This window comes from Pleuronectes platessa, chromosome 12 (genome assembly GCF_947347685.1).
Source record: "Pleuronectes platessa chromosome 12, fPlePla1.1, whole genome shotgun sequence".
NCBI lineage: Eukaryota > Metazoa > Chordata > Actinopteri > Pleuronectiformes > Pleuronectidae > Pleuronectes > Pleuronectes platessa.
In genome coordinates, this window is record NC_070637.1 from 3,002,363 (window position 1) to 3,028,642 (window position 26,280).

At 44.3% G+C, this 26,280-nt stretch overlaps 1 protein-coding gene across 1 annotated transcript in view; it reads right to left on the minus strand.

Annotated features, from left to right (window-relative positions):
* Positions 1–26,280, minus strand: part of birc6 (baculoviral IAP repeat containing 6) — a 114,005-nt gene that overhangs the window by 73,731 nt on the left and 13,994 nt on the right. Inside the window, 47 exon segments of the mRNA XM_053436916.1 lie at positions 23–866; positions 1,912–2,148; positions 2,403–2,511; positions 2,870–3,126; positions 3,213–3,492; positions 3,698–3,898; positions 4,017–4,211; positions 4,456–4,552; positions 4,662–4,837; positions 5,672–6,243; positions 6,362–6,620; positions 7,468–7,578; positions 7,838–7,964; positions 8,395–8,555; positions 8,631–8,747; positions 8,843–8,996; positions 9,898–10,031; positions 10,529–10,702; positions 11,018–11,201; positions 11,302–11,517; positions 11,832–11,963; positions 12,134–12,261; positions 12,833–12,970; positions 13,132–13,268; positions 13,927–14,146; positions 14,265–14,617; positions 14,981–15,189; positions 15,288–15,502; positions 15,656–15,755; positions 15,948–16,259; positions 16,409–16,596; positions 16,683–16,829; positions 18,262–18,395; positions 18,503–18,650; positions 18,758–18,855; positions 18,993–19,124; positions 19,234–19,392; positions 19,489–19,622; positions 20,332–20,498; positions 20,648–20,779; positions 21,595–21,726; positions 21,958–22,118; positions 22,260–22,485; positions 22,581–22,730; positions 23,783–24,875; positions 24,877–25,439; positions 25,616–25,674. Coding sequence (XP_053292891.1) covers positions 23–866; positions 1,912–2,148; positions 2,403–2,511; positions 2,870–3,126; positions 3,213–3,492; positions 3,698–3,898; positions 4,017–4,211; positions 4,456–4,552; positions 4,662–4,837; positions 5,672–6,243; positions 6,362–6,620; positions 7,468–7,578; positions 7,838–7,964; positions 8,395–8,555; positions 8,631–8,747; positions 8,843–8,996; positions 9,898–10,031; positions 10,529–10,702; positions 11,018–11,201; positions 11,302–11,517; positions 11,832–11,963; positions 12,134–12,261; positions 12,833–12,970; positions 13,132–13,268; positions 13,927–14,146; positions 14,265–14,617; positions 14,981–15,189; positions 15,288–15,502; positions 15,656–15,755; positions 15,948–16,259; positions 16,409–16,596; positions 16,683–16,829; positions 18,262–18,395; positions 18,503–18,650; positions 18,758–18,855; positions 18,993–19,124; positions 19,234–19,392; positions 19,489–19,622; positions 20,332–20,498; positions 20,648–20,779; positions 21,595–21,726; positions 21,958–22,118; positions 22,260–22,485; positions 22,581–22,730; positions 23,783–24,875; positions 24,877–25,439; positions 25,616–25,674 — 10,372 coding nt within the window.

Below are 26,280 nucleotides of genomic sequence, written 5' to 3' on the forward strand. Positions count from 1 at the left end.
GTGATGGCATGAAGGAGCAGACCTGTGCCATGAGCCGCTGGTTGTTCGGATGGCAGGAGATACACTGGAGAAAGAAGGCCACAGTGGCATTCTCAAGAGCTGTCCTCTGCTGGGTGGTGAGCCCTCCAGCTTGCCCAGAAGATGCCAGAGAGTAGCGTGACCCTGAAAGCTGAGGCTGAGGTGGAGCTGCTGCAGACCCTGAGCGCAGAGACTGACAACTCGCATTGGCACCAGCACTGGCACTGGAATGGCACAGCAGGAAAAGCAGCGCTGTCCACAGAGGGTTGACTTCAGGACCACCTAACCAGTCTTTCATGGCGTGACTGTTACCTACTTCTATGAGGAAGCGCAGCACCGGCGCGACCAGCTCTGGAGCCAGAGGTTGCCGACTGTGTGAGGATGAGTGGTAGTTGTGCTGGTGTCTTCGCTCGGCCTGAGCAGCAGGCAAAGGGAGGTCGGCACTAGCCAAGAGGCCGACACAGAACTGGGCCAGGCTGCGAACCAGCAGCGAGGGTAAGCCTGAGTCCAGCAGTTGCTCTATGGCTCCTGGAGACTGGGAGGCGGCTGCCAGTGTGGTTAGCTGGGACTCAGACAGATTCGTGGGGCATCCTGCATGCTTGGAATCATCAGTAAGTCCTGAGGCATTGGTGTTGGCGTCATGCTGCTTTTTGCCGTCGTCGGTCATGGAGAGACGGCAGTGCTGGGCTTGAGAGTGGCTGGCATTGGACACTGAGACGACCCCCATCCAGGACATGAGCAAAGAGAAGTAGCTGGGGTGTATGTGACACATGGAGCATAGGAGGCTGTCCACTGCCTTTTTCAACACAATGTTGCATGGCAACGACATGGACCAATTATACAACAGCCTGGAGGGAAGGGCAATAAATTGAATCAATAAACAAACAGGAAGTTATGAAATTCACCTTTTAAGGGCTGCATCATCAAAGTTGATAAACTCTATCCACATCAATACATGTTCATAAGTACGAATGCGAGATTTAAACATCCTCCTATTTGTGTAATACTATTTCACTGCAAGTCATGAGTAGGATTGAATTGAATTTGTGGGATTAAGATTTTACCAAAGCACAATATTTACTTCTTTCTCCCTCAAAAATTACTGAAGGACTGGGAATTCACATTTTTAACCTCTGTGTTCACATACTCAAGCTGTAATATGAACTAATAAAAACTCCAAACAAATTAAAATTAACACAAAATTTATATTAAAGTCTAACCTTGAAACGGGTTTGAATTATAGGCAGGCCTTACGATTTGCCCTACAGTACATTTGACAAAGTCATTCAATCCGTCCTCAGCAACGGCTGGGCATATCGCCAAAGACATTTATAGGAATATTTATTGCACCTCGGAGATGAGCGATTGTTTTTAAGTGAGCTCTGCTCATTCCTCTTGAACCACATTTAATTGCTTTAAATAGTGCATCTTGTTTTTTATTCTGCGGATTTCATTAAATTCATTGTGCTTAAGAGATGATTAATGATGCATCAATTATATCACTCTTCACAAGGTGAACAAGATGCACAATTAATCTCTGTGGGCGCATATTTAACCTTGTGATGTGCTGGCGCTCAATGTTGAATATTTCACTCAGACTTTATTTGAAATTTTACAACATTGTTAGATTGTCTTTTCTATAACAAAACAACATTTTTCAATTCTCATCATAGGTGCCAGAGGTGGTCTGGAGTGCATGTGGCCACATTATTTTATCAGTGGGAACATAAATGCTTCCTGGATCAAATTTTCTAAAAACAACAATTTTCTTAGTGAACAGAAAAAATGTGGTGAATGTGTAACCGCTCAGATTCTGATTTCATGTATACAGACTAAATAAAAATGTTTATACTCTCTCTAAATATATAATATGCACGTGTATGTTGAACTTACTCAAAAAGCTCTCTGTTGAGCAGTGCAGGTAGGTCATAGTCAACAGGCAGCTCGTAGCTGTGCCACAGGATGGCTGCCACACAGTGGAGGTGAGAGGGTGAAGGCATGAGGAGGCCGTACTCTCTCAAAGAAACAGAGGAAGAGCCAGCGCCGGCCCCAGTGTATCCCATGGGGCCGCTCATCTTGTGGGCTGCCATCCGTGAAGAGTCATGAACCCACTCAAGGAGAGCCTGGATCCTGGGGGGTTTAGATCCAGAGCAAGCTTGGATAAATACCTCATAACAGGGATACGTTTTTGTATTTTTTTACTTAAGCACATTACCAACACGTGACCATAAAATATGTCACAGAGAAAGGACACTTTTTACTGTCAGACTATAAGTCTGTCTGGAATATAACCTTGACAGAAAACAGTTTCTCATTGCTTATTCTTTGCATTGAGGGAAATTGAGGACATTTGAGTCAAGGTAAAAAACAAAATGTCGATGTACCTGTCTTTGGTTCCTGGGTCCTGTGTGGTGCCTAGCTGGTACAGAATATCGATGGTGGAGTCTGAGGAGAGACCGTTTAGTCGTCCAAACAGCAGAGGACTGTTCAAATCTACAAAGAGAGGAGCAAAGACTAAAATAAAGATGGAGTTTATGATAGATAACAATTTTTTAACCCTTTTGAACGAAATTCAACAGACAAATTTTAAATAATTTTTCAACATTGATCTGCAGATTTTTGCTAATGGTATTTTCCTTGGGTTTGGGGTGGGGCATCTACAATTTCATGAAAAGTACAACCAATGAAGGCATAATCATGGTGAGCAAAAGCATAATCATGGTGAGCAAATTTGGGCCAAATCATCAAGTCTTTCAAACGCTATCAACCTAATCTAAACACATTTATTCAGATAGTTTAAGATTTATGACTGTTTTTAAGGTACTGTGGATTAAAACTGTGTGTGACTTACTGCCTGGGTCTGTGCCAGAGGCAGCACAGTTCCTCAGCAGAATGTCAATGAGTTTGAGTCCGATGCGCGTCGACTGCAGGCCGATCTTGACTAGGACGGCCTCGATGTTGGGCGAGTGCATGCCACAGTACGGTGACATGAGTAGTGCTGCGCAAGTCTGCAGCAGGTTAGCGGTGGGTGCTGCAGCACTGGCCATCATGGCCTCTAGGTCGCTGACATGCGTCAGGCAGTGGTGGAGCAGACGCAGCCATCCAATGCTGTACAGGAAAAGGGGAAAGGTTAGAATAATACCCACACCTCGCCCACATGGATATAATCTCAAACCAGGATTAGGTCATTGTACCTTGTTTTGGAGACCTGGTCCTCAGAAGGCAGGAAGGGGTTGTTGACAGTTGCAGAGGAAGTGTTACCAAACGCTGTCAGGCCCAAGAGTTTAATCTGAGACAGACCCAGAGTGTTGGCATCCCGAGGCCGGTGCAGCCTCAGGCAAACGGCAGAGGCAACCTCCGCCTTCACCAGCTGTATCTTTATGTACGTCAGGCCGCTGGTGACGACTGGTGTCGAGAGGGGCAACATGTTGACCCCGTCAGCGCTGATCTCCACCGAGACTGAGGAGGGGCAGGCTGTTTGGTGAAGACAATTACACAAAGAATGACAGATGAGTTTTCATCCAGGTGAGGTGAAAATACACTTTTCAAAAGATACAGTACAATCACAATGGTGCCATTTAAGATTATGAAATGGAAGTTGCGGAAATTTCAGTAAAAACAGGAGGAATGGTGGAGTAGCAAAAATGTTAACTGCTAGTGTATATCCGTCGTCACTCACTGGCTAGAGAAGCGAGGTGTGGCTGGATGTGGAGCTCCTTCAGCAGTACAGCAGCAGGGAGGTGAATGGTGAGGTCACACCACGACTCCTCTGGCAAGAAAATGTAGGACCAGGCTGCTGAGCGGGCCCGGCGGTGCGGCGGCGTGGCCTGAAGGAGGACCTCAGCTGGCTGCGCTGTGGGGCTGCTGGATGTGATCGTGCCTATGACACGAGAAATGTACAATTAGAAAAGAGTTGGTGCAAGTTTCTTTGGTTGATTTTTGTAAAGATATCATCCCTGTGAATGTAACAGACTGAGCTGCATGTAACTGAAAGTTACCTAAAGGGGCAAAGTTGTGAAGTCCCTCGGCGTTGTCTGGCTCTGAGGTCATCACTCTGGCTTTGAGGTTGCCATCCGCTGCCTTTCCAGGGCCAGAGTCCAAGAACTTCATGATGGTGGACACCATGCTGCGTGCTGTGTTCACTATAGCCCGGGTGCTGGTCACCATGTTGTTGCAGATCAACTGGACACCACCTGGTTAGGGAAACAAGAGTAACATTCAAGGTTTCAAAATGTTTTCATATTAATTAAGTTAAACTTTCGACGCTTGGACTAAAAGTTTCTACATTTGCTACTGTGCTAAGCAGTGCAGTGCAAAAATATTGTTCTTGGCATGGCTTGGCATAACTACAGCCCCAACAATAGTAATACCATTTAAAAGGTTGGGGTAAGTAAAGCTGAGTAAAATAGCACAATGAGGTGTTATATATTCACATACCCATATCATGGAAGGCCTTGAGAGCCTCGCTGGTGTCCAACACTCGGAGGATGAACCACAGAAGAGGCTCCGACAGCTGACATGTGGAAAGAGACCCCTACAAAACAAATGTACAAAGCTAAGGCACTGGGCTACTTGTTGCATTTATTCAAAAAGTATTTTAGTATCAAATTATCAAAGCCCAAACAAATCAGTTTGACGCTCACCTGTCTGCCCATGTAGCCACAGGCCATGTACGTGAGGATGGGCTGTAACATGACCTGGACTGAGGTGGCCCTCTTACTGAGGGTGGTTAGGATAGTGAAGAGGCCGTCACCCACTGAGATTGCATCCAGACCCCCATGGAAGTTTTCATGTTTGGTCAGATGGAGACCACTGGCTCCTGAAGACCAGAGAGGACAGTCAGCTGACATCAGAACAAAAACTTTTATCTTCCTGATGTCAGATTTTTTTCTTCTGTTCACTGGTTCCATCAATTATCACCTGACCCCAACACCCGCATAATCCTGCTTCTGAATGTACTGCAGGTTATGCAGAGATTAAAGCAGGGTGTGTAGAAATAACTAAATTCATCCTTTTTGAATTCATAAGCAATAAGTTCCTCAATTAGTACACTCAGAGATTAATGCTCAGTATTGCTGTGTAACTTATGACTCTCCGAAATGTGTTCATCACTATCCCGTAAATGTTATACGTGGCTGCTATTCAGGGAAATCAGGAACAAAAATTATCGATTAGTCCTGTACATGTGTGGAAGCTTCAACAAACACTTTTAGCCACTTGAGTCAGCTGCAAACAAATTACAGACACATTATTAATTACGATGTCAAGGAATAATCAATTTCCATGAACAGCCTTTAAAATGTCATATATTGCATATGATTATGGAAAATACTTTATGAATCATTATCAATAAACTGATTTTGTCCGGCTACTTATAAAGGAAATTTGCATCGCTAGTTATAACCTTATAAAACAACCTAGGTGCACGTGTTAGCAAACAGTTTATTACGAGTTTTGCTCCCTTTATTAAGCTCACTTTTTTTTCTCCAAAAACTCCTGAGAAAAACATCTGGATCTTCAGAGGCTAAATGCACAATAACTATAAAGTAACAGGCCATGAAACCAAAAGAATGAGCTGAAAGAAGCTAAGACACTTGGTAGAAATGACAGGGCCGAGAGGGTCAGGGAGTTCATTTCTGTGGGTTTGTCTTACCTATGATCATGGCCATGGCACTGCTGTTGCACTGGCCCAGCGCTGACAAGATCTGGCTCATTATCTGCTGATTGGCTAGCACCAGGTCTGCCACACCGGCAGGAGGACCCTGACTGGACGAGGATCCACCACCCACACTTTCTTTACTGCCACAGACCTTCTCCTCATCTGACACGCTGCTATCAGCAGCTCCGCTGCAAGCCGGCGGCAGCCGCCCACTGAACTCTCGGTCTCCAGACAGAGGCAGCTGCACCAACACGTTGACCAGCTTGAGAAGGTCGAACATCAGCTGGTCACGGCTGGTCTCTCCACAGACAGCCTTTGCATCTCCGGGGCGGATGATGTTGGCAAACAGGCCACCAAAACAAGCGCGGGCACCCACAGAGCTGTCTGAGCCGCTGCGGGAAACCACCTTATCAGAGCAGGTGATGTAGTGATGAACCAAGAATGTGATGGACTCAATCACAGAGGAGATGGTGGCCACTGACACCACCTCGAAGTTCTGTTCTAAAGTGAACTCCAGAAGCTTCACCTGGGCATCCAGCGGACCCTGGCCTGACTGGAAAGGACCCCTGAGGGATTAAGATGATCCATTAGTTCCCAAAGACCACTATTAGTCAAAATGACTGAATGTGCTTATAACATTGAAGCATCAGCATTGATACATTTCCCCCAAAAATGAAAGCCTACCTCTCAGTAGACAGGATGTGCATGAGCTTGAGCAGGAATTCGCTGAACATCTGCGGACAGGTGGAGGACAGGTGGACCTGCAGGCGGCTTAAAAATTCGTGCATGGCCTGGGTGGCGGTGGGTCCCACCTGAGAGGTGTGCTGGCTCGTCCCGTTGGTGCTGCTGCCGGACAGGAAGCGCACAAGGACATGGACCAGGGTGGGATCAGACACCATCTGCTGAGCTGTGCTTTCCTGAGAAGTCATCCCATTGCTGGAGGCTGGAAGTACAAACACAGGTTTTATACAAATCACTAAACACCAGGGATACACAAAATAAAAAACATACCATGTATTTATCTAAGTTATACTTTCTTGTCCAGAAACATTAACATATTCCGATCCTTTGACTTTCACCTCCTACATCTTGTGACTACCGACTATTTTTATCAGCAAGCACAAAGTTTGTGTGGATTAAATTCTTATCTTTCATAAAGGATTTGTTTTCCAATTAATTTATTGCACATTGGAAGTCACCTTGCAGAAACATTAAATGTGTCTCGACATTAACATTAATCCATCACAGTTGTTCTGGTCTGATCAAAGTTACTGTGGTAATGAATTTTTGAGCAGGGGGCATTTTGCTCATCAACTAGATGGAACATTCAAGGATGCTTTCAAATCCCAAAAAGATTTCAATAATGAAAAAAATGAGCTGTATTATGGGAGAGTCTAATTCAATACGAGTAATGTGACTCAGCGGCTGTATCCCTGATTTGTGTTAAGGCTAAATGTAGCCCCTAAATGGCTGAGTTAGAACAAATTACTAATAATGGACGTGTCAGACCTAATTTTCTGAAGCATAATTCACAAAGCAATTCAGCTCTACTATTCCTGTAGTATTTCATTATATCATTTGAATCTGTAACTTTCTCTCATGTCGACTAAATTAATGAACATTTTATTTCACATTTACTGACACAGACGCTCGACTGATCAGATATAATAACTAAGCTCTGACACTTAAGAAAAGTCTCTTTGAGAGAACGACTGAAGTTTTGTCTTGACTGAGCTCTACAACTTTGTTGAAGGCATATAGAAGGAAACCAGTGGATGTGTGGTACTGACCGCAGGCGGACATGTTGGTCATAAGAGTGAGAGAGTGCAGCACCAGACACCAGGTTCTCAGGGAGGTGTTGGGGTACCACGCCAGCACGGTTAGGAAACTGCTGATAGATGCTGGAGAGAGAGAGAGAGAGAGAGAGAGAGAGAGAGAGAGAGAGAGAGAGAGAGAGAGAGAGAGAGAGAGAGAGAGAGAGAGAGAGAGAGAGAGAGAGAGAGAGAGAGAGAGAGAGAGAGAGAGAGAGAGAGAGAGAGAGAGAGAGAGAGAGAGAGAGAGAGAGAGAATACAATGTGAGGCAATGTAATAAACTCAGCTTCTACAGCTCCACATCACAGGTACAGTATTTGATGAAAGAGTGTGTGGGTGAGTCCTGACCTTGGTTGAGCGGGATGGTGGGCACTCGGCTTGCGTTGAACATAAAAATGTCCGATCCGCACTCGTCACTGTTAGCCGAGCAGGTGTTCAGACTGAGTGTCAACCACAGCTGCAGCAGTGACTCCAACTGAGGGAGAAGAAAAGGGTTTCAAAAGTTTGTATTCTAAATAGATGTCAAAGTCATTCATTCTCTAAACTCCAGTGTAAAGTTGGTTGTGATGACTCAGGACACCATCTGTTAAAACAAGTAAAAATGGAATGAAGCAGTTTCTAATTAAATAAATTTTTCTGCAACACAGGAAATGGGGAGGGGCTGGGAGTGGGGCGGATTGCTCGACTTTTTTCTTAGAAAGATCCAGATGTCCTAGCACTTATATGTTCTTTCATTTTGAAATTAGCCTTTTTTTTCGGTTGACAAGTTCCATAACGCTAAATGAAAGCCCCTTGGCACAATGATATGATTTTCAACACCTTCAGTGAACACATATCAATGTTTATAACAAAATGTTTCATTATTATAATTCCATTTAGTGGGCCCAAACAGGGCATGTCCTGACCTGTACGTGGTGGACCTGCAGCATGGAGAAGAGCTTGTTAAAGCAGGCACTCAGCATGGGAATGGACGAGGACTGGACCATGAGGCAGCTCCCAGGAGGAGAGCCTCCTCCATGGAGAGCCCTCAGCAAGGAGTCATCAGTGCCATTGGAGGTCTGGCTCACTGAAAGTCAGACAGCAGAAGAAACTTACAGCCATGACAAAGACACAGACTTCCCAGCTTGGTTTGGTGTGTTACCTGTCGATGAGCTTGAGGTGAGCGCTTGTAGAATGGAGTCAGCCTGTAGAGTTGCCATCATTTTCAGCATCAGTTCAGCCTGCTGCTCAAGGCCCACTTCTAAGCGGGCATCCAGAGCTGTAACACACAGAGGTTCAAGCTTAGATAGAAAGACACTAAAACATAAGGTAAAGGCTGGCAAGAGAGATAGTCCATCTTCAGCAATCGCTCACCTTGTGACACAGAGACTGACAGACTCTGTGAGCCGGGCTTTTCAGCTGCCACTGGAGGTTTGGCCACAGGGATACCAACACCTCCAATGTAAGGGTTGTACCCATATGTGCCATAATCAGCGCCCCAGTAGTCATACCAGGTGCTGCTTATAGGCTGATAAGAGACATGAGAGAAGGTGATGGAAAGATGAGTACAGGTACTGTACGCAGAGCATTTTCTACATTTGCTTTTATATCTCCAACCGAAAGTAAAAGGTGTATCAGTCTAATCAACAATTCATGAGTACATAAATTCATTAAGAGCCTGGAGAAAACGGAGACTGTCACCTCAAAAGATAGTAATTGTCAAGTTTATGTTCTATGAAAATTAGGATTTTACTATCAAACTGAGCGACTTGCAAATAGTTTATCAAGAGGTAAAGCTCTTTGGGTGTTTTGAGCTTGTGCTTTCTCTCTGCTGCAAACAAAGGTTGCAAATGTATGCTGCACTTGAGCATTACATAATAATAATCAAGGTCTGAGATAAAAACACATCACAGAACATCAGCTTTTTAAACAGTTCAAATAAATAATTTTGGTCCAAAATCGGAAAGTGATTGCTCATTCTGACCATTAAGGGGAGTTTGACATTAAATGAAGAGAGGCCTGCAGCAATATTTACTTTTACAATTCATCTGTAACTAGTTACTACATTTTAATGTAATGACATCAAAAAATAAAAAATACTTTTAGTCTTTTAGTTAAAAGGACATTAGCTCTACTGTCAAGAAAATAAATACTTAACACAACAGATTAGTGTTGTGTACATGATAAAATTTGGTTATCTCATAGCATTAAAACATTATCTTCAAAAATCAATTTCATCTTATAAATACTTTGCTTCCCTACAAGTAAATTTTTCTTGTGAACATACATCTATGTTGTGAAATTATAAATTTGTTTCATTCTCTATCATATCGATGCATGACATGTTGATCAATCAATACAGTAATACCATACGTTTTAGAAGGTAGTGACAAAGACAAGGAACAACAAGAATAATAATGTCCACGTACCTTAAACACTTTGGCAGCGAGTGGATCTTTTTCCAAATCAATATCTAAAGGATCAATATCAACATCCATCAGGTCTTGTAGCAAGTCAAAGTCTATGTCTTTATCTTTTTCCAAAGATGACAGAGGTGGAGCACCTTTGGATAATGAAAACAGCTTTAATATTGCCAAGCAAGCACACTAGAAAAATATACAAGCAAGGAAGCATTTCTTAGCTCCTGCACTTCACTGGGCAATTTTAATGCCGATCAAGCAATCAGCTCTTACACTCCTGTACTGGAGGCAGATGACACAGTAACAATCAAATGTGTCTGTAATAACTGTGTTTCTGTGTGGTGAAAAAATATCTACTATAAGAAAGCATCCAGGATTTGCCAGTTAAATGCTAACGACACAAACACATAATGCAAAAGACAGATAACATTACTCATAAAATGCCTCTGAACCTGCAAATTTGATCTGTTACTCCAAAAGGCAGAACATGCAACTATGCAAAAACTGGAGAAAGTTTCACAACAATGATATAAAAAAATTTGTTGTTTCATATAAACATCTTGTGTGGTGTTGTGGGAAGTGTGGAGAACGGACAGGGCTACCCACGCACTTTGGAATAGTGAGGAGGTTGCGCTAGTACCTGCGATGATATCAGGTACCAGGGCCTCATCTAGGCTCTCTACCAGGGGGATGGGTGCCGGCTGAGGCAGGGAGTCATCCGAATCAGCCCCCACCGAGGAGGAGGAAGCCCCAGCCTCCTCACCCACCCCCACATCATCCATGATGTCCAGAGATCCTGGAGACAACAGCTCACCTGAGGAACCGACAAAAGTGAGACACAATTTTCTGTTGAATGCATATGTAAAGAATGGGGTTCAACAGTCTAAGACCAATTTTACATTCAAGTGATTTGAGTGTGTTTGTGTGTGTGTATCCAAAATGTTGAATCTCAAGTTAATGTATTACTATGTTATGACGTCATTTTCTGACTTGATAGTGATGTTATGATGACATCATTGTGCCATATTGTCATGAATGATTTTTTATCTATATAAGCTTTAGGTCAAGATACAGCGATATTTTCTAACTGTGCAAACGTTTTCCCATCAATATGTTGAACTTAACACACCTGCCAGGATGTCCTGAAGCATGCACGTTAGGGAATATTGTGCCCATGCTCCCCCCCAGGAGATGTCCCCCCGGTTGAAATCTGTCCCAACAAGCAGGAGCAGCAGGCGCTCCAGCTGATGCTCAGACACAACCTCACACAGGTGGATTGTGGGTCTTGTGGCGTTGGCTATCCTAGCTAGCACCTGAGCGGGTAAGAAAATAATTTATTTATGATCAAAGGTATCTACAGTATTTTCAGATTCATGCATGTAACAAGCCCATGTAGCGTTGTCAGATGATTACCTTGCAGACAAAGAGCAGCAGGTCAGCGTGACAGGTGAAGTCCATGGAGAGGAGGAAGAGGGCCAGCTTCTGAACCACAGAGATGCAGCGTTCATGGGACAGTGTGAAGGGCAGAGGTTCAACTTCTGGGGCTTCTTTGGCTGTTGGGGACTCTGTGTCCAATGTGGAACGGGGCCATTCAGCCGTCCGCCGCAGACGTATCAGGTCTTTAAAGTGCTGCAAGAAGGAGGGAGGACAAGAATCCATTGTTTCTATAATATATTGACAAGTGATGAACTTCATGGGAAAACTGCATCAAGATTCTCATCATTTCTTAACTTTATTACCTGACTGGTAAAATCCAACCATAGCATAGCAAAGCCTTTAGCATGATTGTCTATTTTTAAATAAAAATACAGACTGCTTGCACTTCACAGAGCATAGCGGCAATGCTCTGTAAAACATACGCTGCCCCAAAGTGTTTCCTGAGGTGAGAACATGGTGGTACCGCAGACTGAGCTCTGTGCAGCAGTGTGTGATGAGCTGCTTACCTTAGATGTAGCTTGTTTGAGCTTGGCCTGTTCCACCAGCAGTTTGTACGAGGAGCCTTTGTTGCTCTGGATCTTCTCCTTTTCGATTTGCTCCACCAAAGCTTTCTGTTTTGCTTTCAATAGATTTAACTGCTACAATGAAAAGTGCATGATAAATAAAAGAACAGCAAAAGCATTTCATAGACAACCCCAAGAAAACATTGTCTTGGGGTTTCTCACACCTTTATACACATTACTCATGCGTATATGGCTGTTATACTAAAAGTGTGATGTGTGCTGGTGCTGGAATGAGACACATTTACCTGCTTGTGGTGGACAAGCTGCTTACGGATCTTGCGGGAGTAGAGTCTGTCGAGACTGCTGCTGCTTTTAGCAGACCTGCTGGAGTTCTGAGACTGGAGGCTGTTATTGATGAAGCTCCACTGAATACCTGAAGGACAGACCAACATCAACACATCAGTTCACAGACACTGGAAAACACTACACAGAAAAGTAAGAACTGAAATCATATGCAATTTACTGCATCCAAGTATTTCAATATATATTAAAGTTAAGTGATTGATCAGTGGTAAAGAGAAGACGGCCACACAAAAATTCTGTTATTTTCAGACGCATGAAAGCTCTATAATTCAGCCTGATATATAGCATTGCAGCAACAAAGCAAACATAGTGCTTTTAGTTTTAAGACAAATTGCCAAAACAGTAAGTCATTATTTGAATGTTGTTGCCATGATGAAGATATTTACGTATGTGTCAATCTGATATGGTGAAATAAAATATGATATTTACATAGCACGCAAAGCACAGCACTTTCTTGGGCAAATACAGATGCCAATTGCATAGCCGCTTAGATGAACAAGTCGTGAGATATGGAGACAAACATTTGTGGAATTAGTAGGTAGATTGAGAGGTGATTAGCCATTCTTTTGATCTTTTCGATACATTAAATAAACTATATCTTTTGAAGTGGAATAAAATCCTCAGGAAATCATTTCATTTACCTGTAAATGTTCTCTCCCGCTCTTTTCCACCAAGGTGCTTCTTTCCACCCGAGGCCTCGTCTTCTATACTGGCTACATAGTCCAACAGTCTTGAAACCAGCATCACCACCCAGCTGATCATCGGGATATCTAAAACACCTAGAAAACACACACACTTTTAATTCCTTTGTCCAGTGAATAATTTGCCAAATGAATAAATGTCAATTTACACATCTACAAAGACATATGACTCTGTCCTTGTAAGGTGTTAGGTCTACCAGCTTTAGGTGTCAGACATACCACAGGGAGGGTTTGCTTACCTTCAGTCCTCCGCAGAGCTGCCAGTTGTGGCTGCTGCAGGGGAGACAGCAGGTTGTCCAAGAGGTTCAAGAGGCCCTCCAACACACCGCTGTTACTCAGAGATCTTTGGCCAATGCAGGACAAGAGCATGAACACCCTGAAATGGAGAGAGATGGAAAGACTGCAGTTAGTGCTGTATGTGAGTCAAGCTTCACATTGACATTGTAAATTCTGCATTTAAGGTGAAACCTAGCTGTGACCGAGATGTTGGGGTTCCAAAAAAACAACAGCTTCTGCCCTGGGTCAGAAAATACTGAGAGAGAGCTGCACTTTGGTGCAATAATACTCTTTGTTTGTTTCTTCTTATTATGGAGACAAACTACTTAGTTTGGTGTAACAGGCAACCCTGAACAGACAATTCTAGTAGGGAATACTCACAATTTAATGTGGATATGAACGCAGCTTCAGTATAATGCACAGCCAACCTGACTGTGGAGCCTCATGTCAAGTGCAAGCATACATAACCCTCTTTGAAATTCTTCTGCATGGATACACATTTTAAGCTGCAAGTAACATTAATAATACATAAGACTGCTCAAAGGATGTCATATTTTGAATGGCTGTTGATGAAAATAACACCAAGTTTAAAAAAATTGGCGCTTAGTGACCAAGATGTTAAAATGCTACCAGAGACCTTTGGTGAATCTGACTCCTTCGTCCCTGTCCTGTCTCTTCTACCACCTTCTAAAACAGTAGCCCTAATAAATAATAATATATGATTTGTTGAAACTACGATGGAAATGATTGTCCCCTACCTGTCCTGGGGGAAGATGAGCAGTTGCTCTGAGTTGTAGAGCTCCTGCAGTACGTTTGAAAGGAACTGGCCCCACCAGCGCTCGCCTCCACAGAGCTGCACCAACAACAGGCCGGCGTGAAGACGAATTTTGGGGGTTCCACTGATGCAAAGGTGCTTGAAGAGCTCCTCACAGGCCTGGGCATGAAAGGTACTCTGGAGCACCGAGGGCACAGAGTGGCCTGAAACATAGAGACGTGAAAGAATGAATCAATGGTGTTATTCATGATGCTGTCCATGAAAAGGCAAACAAACATTTCACGGGCCAGCAGAGCCAGCTGTATCCTGCCTCCTACTAACCGTTGTTAGAATGCAGCAGGCTCAGCAGTGTGTCCAGCAGATAGCGAATTATCGTCCTCAGCTGCTCTGTGGAGGAGTTATGAACCAGCTCCTGTGCCTCCACACCACCAGCTGTGGGGAGTGACTTGCGGCTGGCGCCCAGTGACACACGCAGTCTTTGGACAGCGTGGTGAGCCAGGTTGAGTTGCAGCTGCAGCTGGATGCAGTCCTGGTAGGCTGAGAAAACACGCTGGTCCTCCTCCACCACCTTGTCCGGTTTTCGTAAAAAGTACTGGGCGTTGTTAGCACTGTTGAGAGGCGGCAGGTCGATGTTCTGAAGGAGGGTCTCCAGTCGATGGCAGGCCAGATTGTACCTGGTAAACAAGAACAGGAGAGCGCATGTAAATTTAAGTCCCTTCTCTCACAAAGTTTGAATGTACATGTATCACATTTGATTAACAATGTTGGTTTTGATCTTTGGTTGGGATCAAAACATTATAGAACAATGGCTTTAGTGAACTTACAAATGCATGTAAATGCAGCTATAAGTATAAACATGTTCAGAGTTCCTACACTCATGGTGCTGTAGAATTTAGTATGCTAAGTAAAGATGCCTCATATGATGACATTTATTGTTTCACTATTCGAGTGAACAGATTTAAGGTCATTTAACACAGCAAACTGGGGACGCAGCTGGAATGTCTGTTTACTGCTGTACTTGATTAATCCTGATTTACCTGCACTGGATGTCCTCCTGCAGCGCCACCATCATGGTCAAATGCTGATCTACATCTGGCTGACTGGCCGCCTCGCTCTCTCCCCGGAGAGGATCATGCATCAATTTAAGCTCGCTCTCCCAAGGCAGGATGTATGTGTGGCCATAGTAGAAACCCAGAGGGATCTTTGCCCGCGCGTTGGTGCTGCCATAGCGACCGATCACAGTGATCTGATGGTTAAAGAAAGCAAACAAGGTTATATAATTATAGTAACTTAACAACAGCACAAAAGACTCACAACATTATGTCAACCATCTGTCTCACTGACCTTCATGAACCTGCAGACAGGGGGTGGAAGCAGGTCGTGTAGAATGAGAGAGTGTGTGCTGATGTCAGTGGCCACGACCAGCCTGCGGCCATCCACTTCCTCACCCAGCGTCCAGATGTCAATAGACAGGGAGGCCAGGTCGCCACAAGTTGGGATCAGAACGTCAGTGAGCAAGACTGGACGACCGAAGTCCAGGGTGACAAAGCGACGAGCTCCTGGGGGAAAGGAGAGCAGACGTTTTCTAAAATGTTCCCTTTTAGAGAAATTATGCTATGGTGGTGTGAGGCAGGTATATAACAATGTGATTTCAAAGTAAAACATTATTAAAACTAGGTTGTTTTTAATGAAAATATTGCGACGTGACATACCAGAGTGCATCCGCTCTATGATGATGGATTGGTGTGGAGGAGGCTGCAAGAAGTGAGATGCCTGGGAAATGGCCAAAGCGAGACCACTGCCAAGGGGGCTCTGTAGCATAGATAAAATCATGGTTATAGTTCTAAAGAAGAAACGTTTGCTATTTATTGCCAAGAAAAACATGGTGGTGAAATAGATGTATATGGCAGTTACGGACTTATTCTGGTACACTGTACATTATTCCTCCAGAGTTAGATAACTGCTATCATTAAATATCCAAGCTTCATGATGCATGTTACTAACCGGCTTGGCTTTCTGTGTGTTCTTGTGTGCAGCCAGGTTGACAGGCCCTGGGTCCATCATGGAACCTGGGAACAGGTGAGCAAGCTCAGCACTGAAGGCTGCTGACACCGCCTCATTGGGCGGCGTGAGAGGAGGGGTCATGAAGAGAGGTGTGGTTTTAGGTGTCGGGGGGATGACATCAGAGGGATGAATAAAGAAGCCTGGAGTGGAGGAGGGGTTGGAAGGCACAGAGTTGTGGATTGGTCCCACACCAGAGGCAGCAGCGGCGGCTGCAGAGGTGGTCTGATGCAGCTTGGCCTCCAGCTTGGCCTTCTGTTTTGAGCACAGACAAAGAGTAAGACACTATACGCTGAAACACTGGCTAACTCAGTTTGTGGTTCTTGTGAGAAAAAGTAAACAATAAAAACAAAAGAGCTTTCTGCAGTGTAAAATGAATCTGTAACATCAACTCAGTCTTTCACCTGCTGCTGCAGCTTCAGCAGCTGCTGCTGTTTCTCTTGCAGGACCTGTAGCTGCTGCTCTGCCGACACCATGGCGTGTGACAGGGACTGGAGTGCCACTTGCGCAGCAGAGCTCAGAGCTGTCGATGCTTCACCGACTGTTCCAGTCGACAGGCCGCCCACTGCCGGGGTCACGCCGAAAGTACTCACTGGGGTTTAAGAGTTACAGGTTCAATGACCAAGTCATACAGTGAAACTTGAGCCAAAAATGACATCAATGAAAGACAATATTTACCAGTAAACATGCTTGTGTCATCTCGTTCCACACGTGTGCCATCACTGGTGGAAATACAAGTAAAGTGCAAAGGCTCCACCTCCAGGAGTCCTGTTAACGCTGTGAAGCTGCCCTCTGCTGCTGAACAGCTGCTCACTTTCCCATTTCCTGCAAGACACAGAAACAAACATTCACATAAACATCTGAGTGTCTCATTCAAAGCTACAGAATGGAGCTTCTGTCGAATTCGATTTTTTGTTTTTATTTCAGGCACTTTTCTGTCATCCTCACTCTCACTCACTGTATCATCAGCAGCAGTGTATCACTGTGGTTTCTTTATTGTCAATGCGAGTGTCAGAAGGTTTGGTCTATGGATATTCATAGATGCTTTGCATTGACCATTTATGGTTGAATGTGGGCGTGTACAGGGCGGACTTTGATGCAGATCTACGAACATTTCTAGGTGGACTGTGATTTATGAAGTTAACAGTACGTTCAGGTGTGTGTGCTGAATCATGCTAAGCTCTGCAAGAAAGAAGACAAAGATTCGCTACAGGCTTAAGACAATGAAGTGAATCATCGAGGAAAGGGGAGCTGATGCTGCCTCTTAGGAGGGAAATGATTCCAGCATAATGCCACAATATGTGATGTAGATAGCATGCCAACAAGGTGGAATGAAGATAAAACCACTTCAAACTTTTGGTCTAAAAAAAAGGTCAAGTAAAAACATCAACCAGCTTGCCAAAGTACTGTCAGATTAACCCCACATTAACATTTACTCCATGTCAAACCTGGAAGTTCAGAAAAGTAGTAATTGATTTGACAAAAAAAGAATTGTTTAATTTGTGTCAATAATTTATATATTTTACACATTAATTTGGTATTTAAAAAATACCAACCATTTGAGGTATATTGCAACAATGGTTGAATCTTGAATCTGGGTCTTTTCTGGGTACAGACTTTAAAAAAAACTTCTGTCTCACTTTTCTTTATTTCTTCTGCCCTTTCCCTTCGTCCACTTTTTTCTATTTTTATCTCTCCCTCCCCGAGTTCTTTCTTTCTTCCATAATCCATGTTCCCCTGGCCTATTGAGGGGAACAAACACTTAATAATTTCACGATTGAGTATAGGGTTGATATTTTTCAGTGACCATTGCCTTGTTTTCTGTGCTTCATTCAATAACATGACAGTCTAAATTCATTGCTGTAAACGAGACTCAGGCTAACTTTGTTATGAGAAATGAGTCTCTCCCGGGATGTGAGAGAAGAAGCAGAATGTTCCTACAGCCATAGAAGAGTGTGTGTGTGGGCCATTAGCAGCAGTCACGTTACTTCAGTGAGGAATTAAGTGTGTAGATGAGCTCAGGTTGCAGTACAATAGTGACTGAAAGACATGAGACGGGATAAGAACTGAGTTAACCCAGGCTGGATATCATAGATGGAGGGGAGAGATTTGTTGTTACAATAACCATAAAGTTATATAATATTTAGCATCAGATCCTTTTCACTCAGTGAATGTCTGATGCATCTTTACTCCAGAGAGCACATGTATTAAAAAAATAAAATAAAATGCCTGTAGCATTTTGTCACTAACTAGATACCTGCAAGGATGTCAGAGAGGTCGATCTCATCTGATTGGACGCCGATGCTGCTGTTGAAGGCATTCTTACAGGAGGAACCACTGACCTCTAAGTCAAAGAGCACCGGGTCAAAAGGAGAGCTGTACAAGCCATACCTGGGGGGATATAGAGAGTGGGGTGAGAGGAGAGGCTTGTAATTGGGAAAACTACCTTATTAGGAGAACATGCATGTCACTCAGGAAGAGAATCATTGAATAGGTACCTGGTTTGCAGCAGTGCCTCCAGTGGAGTGAGGCGCTCCTGCAGCTGTCGAGAGATGGCAGTGAGCAGAGAGGCGCAGGTAGTGCTGCAGCCCGCCAGGTCCTCCTCCTTTACATAGTTCAGTAACACAAAGTACCAGAACACTGAGCCTGAAAGCAGACAGGAGGGACAGGTCAGAACATTTAAACTGAAGCCATGGAGGAGAAACTGGGGATAGGATCTGTGGGTCCTTCTGTTTTGCTTTTTAGTTACTTACCACCTGTTGCTGCTGCAGGCAAGTAAGGCATATTATCAAGCAGAGACTTTAGAAGACTCACACCAAAGCCTTGTTGACCTGGGTCCCCTTTCCCATTGCTAAAGCAAGAAATAAAACAACATTTTCAATATTATCTCCACATAAAGCCAAACGTTACCAAGAAACTACTTCAACAGATAGGCTTTGTCCAAGTTCCTGGAGTTGGTACAGACCTAAAAACAACAATGTTACTTGCCTTATACAAAGGGCAAGAAAGCGAGCACATTTGTGGGCTATGCTTCGGCCAGCCTCGAAGAAACACACTCGTACAATATCCGTTAGCCGTGTCCGGGTTTTTGCCAGAAGCCCCTCCTTTCCCTCTCTTAAGCTAAAAATAAGAAACAAGACATATTACTTTTCTAAGTACAAAGTCAAAGTCACATAGATATCCTGGATGATACTGGTTTACTTGCTGTGTGCTCCGTCTAAAGTCCTACCTGCAAGGTCCGTTGGTGAAAACCCCAGCCAGCCAGCACAGGATGTCCAGGATGAGGCTTTGAGCATGCTCAGTGGCCGGGCTGCCCTCTGACAGACAGAGCGCATCCAGCAGCTTCTCATGGAAGTCTGGGAACTGCAGCATGGCACAGCGTTGGAGCCTGAAAAGCACAGAACCACAAAGAAGGTCATGTCTAAAGTTATCAGCTGCAGGGTGTGCAGCAAAAACTACAGAACCTGATGTCACGTGATCTGACCTCTCTTTGGGTATTGACGTCTTTTTGAACCTTCTGATTGTAACTGAAGCCTCTTGCAGTAGGTCACATCCTCGAAGGTTTTCTACTTTCTTAGAAGGTGTTTGTGTCTCCGTCTTCACTGCAGAAACCTTGTCCTACACACACAGAAAACAAACAGATTAACAAGCATTATTATGTATCCGTAGTGTCACTGTAACTTATTCATTTCCGATTTAGTTTACACACCTAGTTTTCCACCATTCGGAGCCATTAACCTAGAAATGAGGTGGTTCACATGACTTGAATAAAAGATGTTGGGCAGAAGTTAGCTGTCTAACCTAGCGAGTTGTTTTACTGTATTGAGACAGTCCTCTACACCTAAGACTAAGGCCAACAAATTTACAGAAAAACCCAAATGACTAATCATACAAACTGTCATTTTGTGACTTATTTGTCCTTTTATCCCCCCAAAAAAAAGATGGATAAAATACTATATGAAAGCTAAAAATCGTATACTGTTAGCGACTTTTTTTCAAGTCATCTGCTGATAACTTTAAAAGACTAAAATATGACAAAAAACTGTATTACTTGGACTAAATATACATTTTAATAAACCACAAACAAACTGCCTTGCAGGGATGTCGACGTTTATCGGACGACTATGGGCGCAATCCAGACGACAGATGTTGCTTTGTAAGCCATTAGTGACTTGAATTTGATTCTGGCAGCCATGGGTAGCCAAACAGGCCACCTCATTCTGGACCACATATTACGCCAAGTTGGCATAGTTTTACCCCTGAAAAATTTGATCCGTTTCTTGATGGAGAAAAAATATTCTAACAAAACTCAAGACTGAATTTGTACCTTGGAGGCCTGAGCCCGTTGCAGCAGTGTGGACAGTGAGTGCGCTTTAGTGCCCTGGGGTTTGGCACTGGGCATTCTAACCAAAGGCCGGGGACTTTCTTCCATGCCCTTGTCACTCACTGCTTTAATGTGAACCAGGAAGGAGCGGTACTTTCCTCCTGCCATGCCTACAATGCAGGGACGAAAAGGACAAGTGAGAAACATTGATATATTTACAATTCCATGGATGATTGTTACCACTATTTAGTAGAAAGCTGTGGTCAGGTCAGCGTCAGACTGTGACTTCTCACAACCATACAGAGAGGACTGTTATTACCTTTGACCAGTTTGGGGCTGGTGAGGCTGAGCATGCCTGCATGGCCAGAGAGGTCCAGGCCACTAGCCAACCACACTGGACCACACAGGATATCTTCCTTATGGTCCTCTAGGAATGGACACAACATGGACCCTACGACAAACATACAAAGCTCTACTTTACACATAGTAAATAATACACACATTTGACTGTGTTGGGAACCTTCTGCCCTCTTAAAGATGGAGCAGGAAATGTGAGACATCATGGTTGAATATTAGAAAATGTTAATGACAGCTGGACAGTCCTTGTCTGTTAATTGAACACAGCTAATGAAAAACCAGTGACCATGAATAAGAATTCACAATAACAAATTGATTGTAAGGGAGAATTAAATCCAGCTGTGTTCTCCTTTATGTTTGCATAAATTCATGCTTTGTAGCACCAAAACATAACTGCTGATTAAAATATAGTCTTTATACTAGGGTCAGCATTTTACATCATGTGACCCACTGAACACTGGGATGTTTGTTTCGTTAGAGGATCTGAAAAAAAGATCTGTTGAAAAAGATGAACCTGGCTCATTATTTGCTGCAAGGCAGGACAGTGTCATACTGCTGGTTTGGCGTAGCCAATCAAAACCATGCTAACTCACATCCCTCATTGTTTATTTGTCACATGAGCAGTGCATATCTGCCCCACTGATATCTGATCAGCCTTGACGTTATGTAACACAACTTCACAAAGAAACATATAGAAATAAATTTTTAGTAAATGTGATTACATTTAATTAATTATTCTTAAATAATGATAAAGGCAGTGGTGGTTAGACAACAATTTATATATCTGAAAGGGTAACAGCTATTTGCTGGACAAATTGAGGGGTTGATAACCGTCTTTCAGAAAAAGTAGGAAAAAAAACTGTAATACTCAAATAAACAGATGTAAAACTAAACAGACTAATTCTTAACCTGGTGTCTCCTCTATGTCCATGAACTGGATGTCCTCTGTGAAGTCATGCAGCACAGGCTGGCCATTCTTCTCCCCATTGGCATGGAGGACACTAGCGAGGGGAAAGGAGATCTGTCGATCCACCGCTGTCTCTGTTAAAAACATGAAAAGTAACTGTTAAACACAGGCACTTCTACCTGTGAAGAAGAAGCCGCAAGAAGCTGAATTATCAACATCTCAGTTCAGTTGAGTTACTTGCGGAAAGAAAAAATACATCTTTTGATACCATATCACGAAAAGTCCATGCATATGCTTGTTCAAAACACTGTTATTGAGGAGAACAATCTACCATCTCAGATTAATGTTTGAATAAAAATTCTCACCGCTGACTTTACCCAGCCCAGGAGCCTTGTTCTTCAGTAAAGTGATCTGGATCTGAGGAATGTTGACTATGTTGGCATTCAGGACAAATTTGAAGTCCACGTGGCCAACCATGCAGGCTTTTGGCAGCACAAGCTCAAACACATGCTCGTCCCAGCTGGAGCTGCAGAGAGAATATGGGTCACCAACTGCCTCAATGTTCAAATAAAAGTCCCTTCCCTTCCCACAAAAGTAAGACAACTGTCAATGTAGAATTTACTACTGGTATTTGCTGTTTGGATAGATGACTTAGTGTTAAAGATACCTGTCACTCTGAAGCTTCCAGGTGCGAGTGTGCTGGGCTGCATCTCCATGGTGTTGCTGGTGGAGGTGCTGCGGGTGGCGTCGCTGCTGCTGCTCCTGCTGCACCTCCACCCAACATGGCGGCACTGTGGCTGAGAAGCGGGGGATCAATGTCTCAAAGCGTGTCAGCTCCACCAATGACATCAGGCTCTCCGTGCTCAGCGGTTGGTCCACCAGGAGGTCCACTCCTGCACAAAGATCAGCGGCTCATCAGATTCAACGTCACAACAGTATCACAGAGAGGCAAACAAAGTAATGAATGAGTGTCTTGTGTCAGTTCTACCTGTGATCCCTGGGCTAGAAGGGTTGGAGGAGGGCTTGGCCCCCTCAAGCAGCATTTCAGCCCCTTTAGAAAGGGGGCCATCAATAAACATGTCTCCATCATCTACATCGTCACACACGCCTCCAATTTGAAGGAAATGAAGTTCTCCACCTTCAGAAGAGAGCAGAAACAAAATGAACACCAACAGATATTAACCTGTAGGCACTGAGGCAGTACAACATGGGATACAGTGTTACATGCGCTTTGCACACCACGGGAAGAATAAACATGTCATATCCTGTGTCCGTCACACAATGACGAACCACTCCCACTAATGAAGCATTAATGTCCACACTAAGTTCAGACCATATGGTAAAAAATGCATGTAAATCGGATTAAAGTTGTAAAATGAGGCTTACCTCGTTTTGACAGTAGGTGGTGCTATCGCTATCACTACATACAGATTAACAGATCTGTTCAGGTCAAAAACACTTATTTCTGTCCCTATAGTTCACTCCAGTGAGTGAGTGAGTATATATATATAAACATCAGAATTCCGAAACTCCACAATATCCACGTTAGTCGGGCACATACCATCCAATAACAGTTAATATTATATAGACAGTCTTAAAAAACGAATGTCATAACAATTCTCATAACAAGTGTGCGTGTGAGAGAGAGCGAGAGAGAGAGCACAAGAGACAGCCTGCCTACTGCCCATCACCTGAAGTTCTTAATGTTAACTTGTATTTATAACTACAGCCTATAAGAGGTTTCTGGTATGACTAATACCAGATTTACTAATAATACCAGTATTACCTTCTTTAAAGGAGTCCTATGTACTCAACAAAATACCAGTACTATACAGTATGAAGCCGTGCATCATCTCTGTGTGTGCGCACATGCACGCACACACAAGATATGTCATGGTTCGCACCTCTGGAATCACTACACGAAAACGGGGATGTTTGGTCTCAGTTTAAGAATCGTAACAGCCTACATATAAATAGAAAATATCCCAACATTTGTCAGCGAAAAGGCCTCACTATTCCTGAACACCTGAGAGGTAACAGAACCGACAATAGGAAATACAATCAAACCAAAAAATATGGATGAACCTGTGTGAAAACAAAATTCAGGATGAGTTAAACTCAACCTTGTCGTCCTGGTAGTCAACAGTGTTGTTCTCTACAGGGAAACAGGTCCAGAAATAACACACTCACCTTTAGTGCAGGCACAAAGGCGATCGGTCCCAGAGCAATAGGTAACTGAAACAAAGGGGTCTGTCTCCTCAACTGACCCCTCCTTCTTAGGCGGCTCCACCTTGGCCAGGACCTCTAACGTGGACAGGTCCAGAATCATTATGTATCCCGCCTTTGTGGTCACCACCAGGTGTCCCAGGCCTGCCACCTCTAACCTCTTGCAGTCTTTGGGACTGGAGGCAGAGGTGGAGGGACTAGTGAGAGTAGCGCTGCTGCTGGTTGTGGCTGCTCCACATGCAGTCCCAGTTCCAGAGCCAGCAGAACCTGCCGGGGCCGTTCCAAACCCAGACAAGCCTTTTTTTGGAGCAGAAGGAAGAGCCTCCTCAGTAGCTTCTTCGCTGTCATCTTCCCTGCCATCCAGCACATCTGGAGGTAGCAATATATGAGAGGTGATTGCATCACAAGGGTCCCAGATCTGCTGCACCTTCACAGGTTCGTCATCCAAAGTGACAATACGGGTAGAGTAGTTGAGCTTGTAGAGTGCTAGGTAGCCCCCTCCGCTCCCACCACTTGTGGACCTCTGCTGCTGCTGATCACCCGGGGGCAGAATGAGGGGTGTCTGAGGCGGGGAGTCTCCTGGGTGGTGGCCTTCCACCCCGTTGGCCACTGGGTGTAGGGGATCTCCTTTTCGCTGACTGCAAAGGGCAGAATGCAGGCGGTTGAGATTGTTGAGGGCCTCAACTTGATTTGTGGCGCTAAGAGATTCAGCGCTACATGGCTGCAGGCTGACTAGAAGGTGCACACCATCCCAGCAGGGTGTTATTGAGTCCACATAAAGATTCTCCTCTTCCAGCTGTTTGGGCAGCCTCAAGCACTGCACCAGCGATCCGGGTCGAGGTGGGGCAGAGACACTCGCCGCAGCCAGTGTGCTCCATTTGTCCACGTGACCATCCAACCCTGCCAGATTATTTGCTGCATCAGCAAACTGCTGAATGTAGGTGATTGGGGGATCCTGAAGAAGAAGCTGCTCGTGTGTGTCAAACTCCATTTCTATGATCTGTGGCACAGTGAAGCCCTCCTCGTGCAGCCCCTTGCTCATAAGGTTGTTCATTTGGGGAAAACACCTGCCCTGAGGATTTGTCATCCACATCTCTGATACTGTACAGCAGCAGCACGGGTATAGTCCTGTGCACAGCCTGCAGAGAAGAAGGGCTTGGAGGATGAGAACCTGCTAGATTAGAGAGGCCCTGCTGCTGGGCTGCAGTCTGGGGATTGCAGATCTCTATTTCCATGGGACCTTGGTCCTGTACAGGCCCAGAGTGAAAGGGCTCAGGGCCCTGAGTTCTTAGTTCTGTGGTCCTGCGTGTTGTTGCTTGGGCTGTGGGTTGGGGCCCAGCCATTGGGGTGCTGGATGCTGAGCGATAGCTGAGCAGGCCTCCGGCCAGTAGGCAAGGGAGGGGAATGTTGTGGTGGTCGGAGACCTTATCTTTTGCTTTGGCCTGGCTGTGGGCCTTGACTTGGTTTAATGAGGGGTTGGCACCCAGCTCCTCTAGGTCCTTTACCGTGTCCTCCAGCACACTGGCAACCACCTCCCACTGGAGCTTCTCTGGCTGCTGGAGCACACTCAGCGCTGTCACTCCTAGGCTAATGTCCATGCTCTCCCACAGAGACTGCTGACCTGAAATGGAAAAAGGGAAAGAGCTGAGATTTTTCCTTTTCACACCACAGTATGAGTGATGGAAAATACAATTCTAATAAGCAAACTAAATCCATTCATACAAATATGGATCATTAGAGAGGTAATAACAAGTGCACCACCAAGCGTTAGATTACACAAAATGTAATTTAAAGTACCTGTTATTGACTCTGATCGGGAATGCTCATCACTATCTGAATCCTCCAACTGGTCATCACTAGAAGAGAAGATGTGGTTAAGAAAACATGACTAACATGACGCAACCCAAATTTAAGTACTGTGATGAAACAAAGTACTCTCTTTGCAGTTGTGCAAACTGTTTCTTGCCGTTAGCGTGGGAATAAAGATCATTCAATTCGAGGGCATGATCATAAAATTGAGGATCTATTTATTAACTCTTTAACTCTGCAGGTAAATAGACATGATATCTCATAGAGATGAGCCGGATACTCGGCTGAAACGAGTATCCGGTACGGATAAAGCACTTTTGCCGAGCACGAGTATTATACGAGTAATACGAGTCAATATCTGTGCTCGGACTGAATGAAAATCCTCACACAGCGTCACAGCGCTCCTCCCCTTCACACACCGCTCTGCTCACTCACTCACAGAACAGCTCTCTGTCTCTCAGTCACTCAGGTTCGTGGGTCTTTTCCGTTAACGTTTACTTCAGCTTGAAGTTTGTACTTACTTATTAACCAGTAGAGTTCTGTTAAACGTGGGTTCGTTCAGACGTGGTGCTGGTAGAAAGCGACTCGCGTTGCGTCTCTGCCTGTCGGAGATTTGTTTTACCTCACACATCGAGTGTCTGTCTGTCTTACAA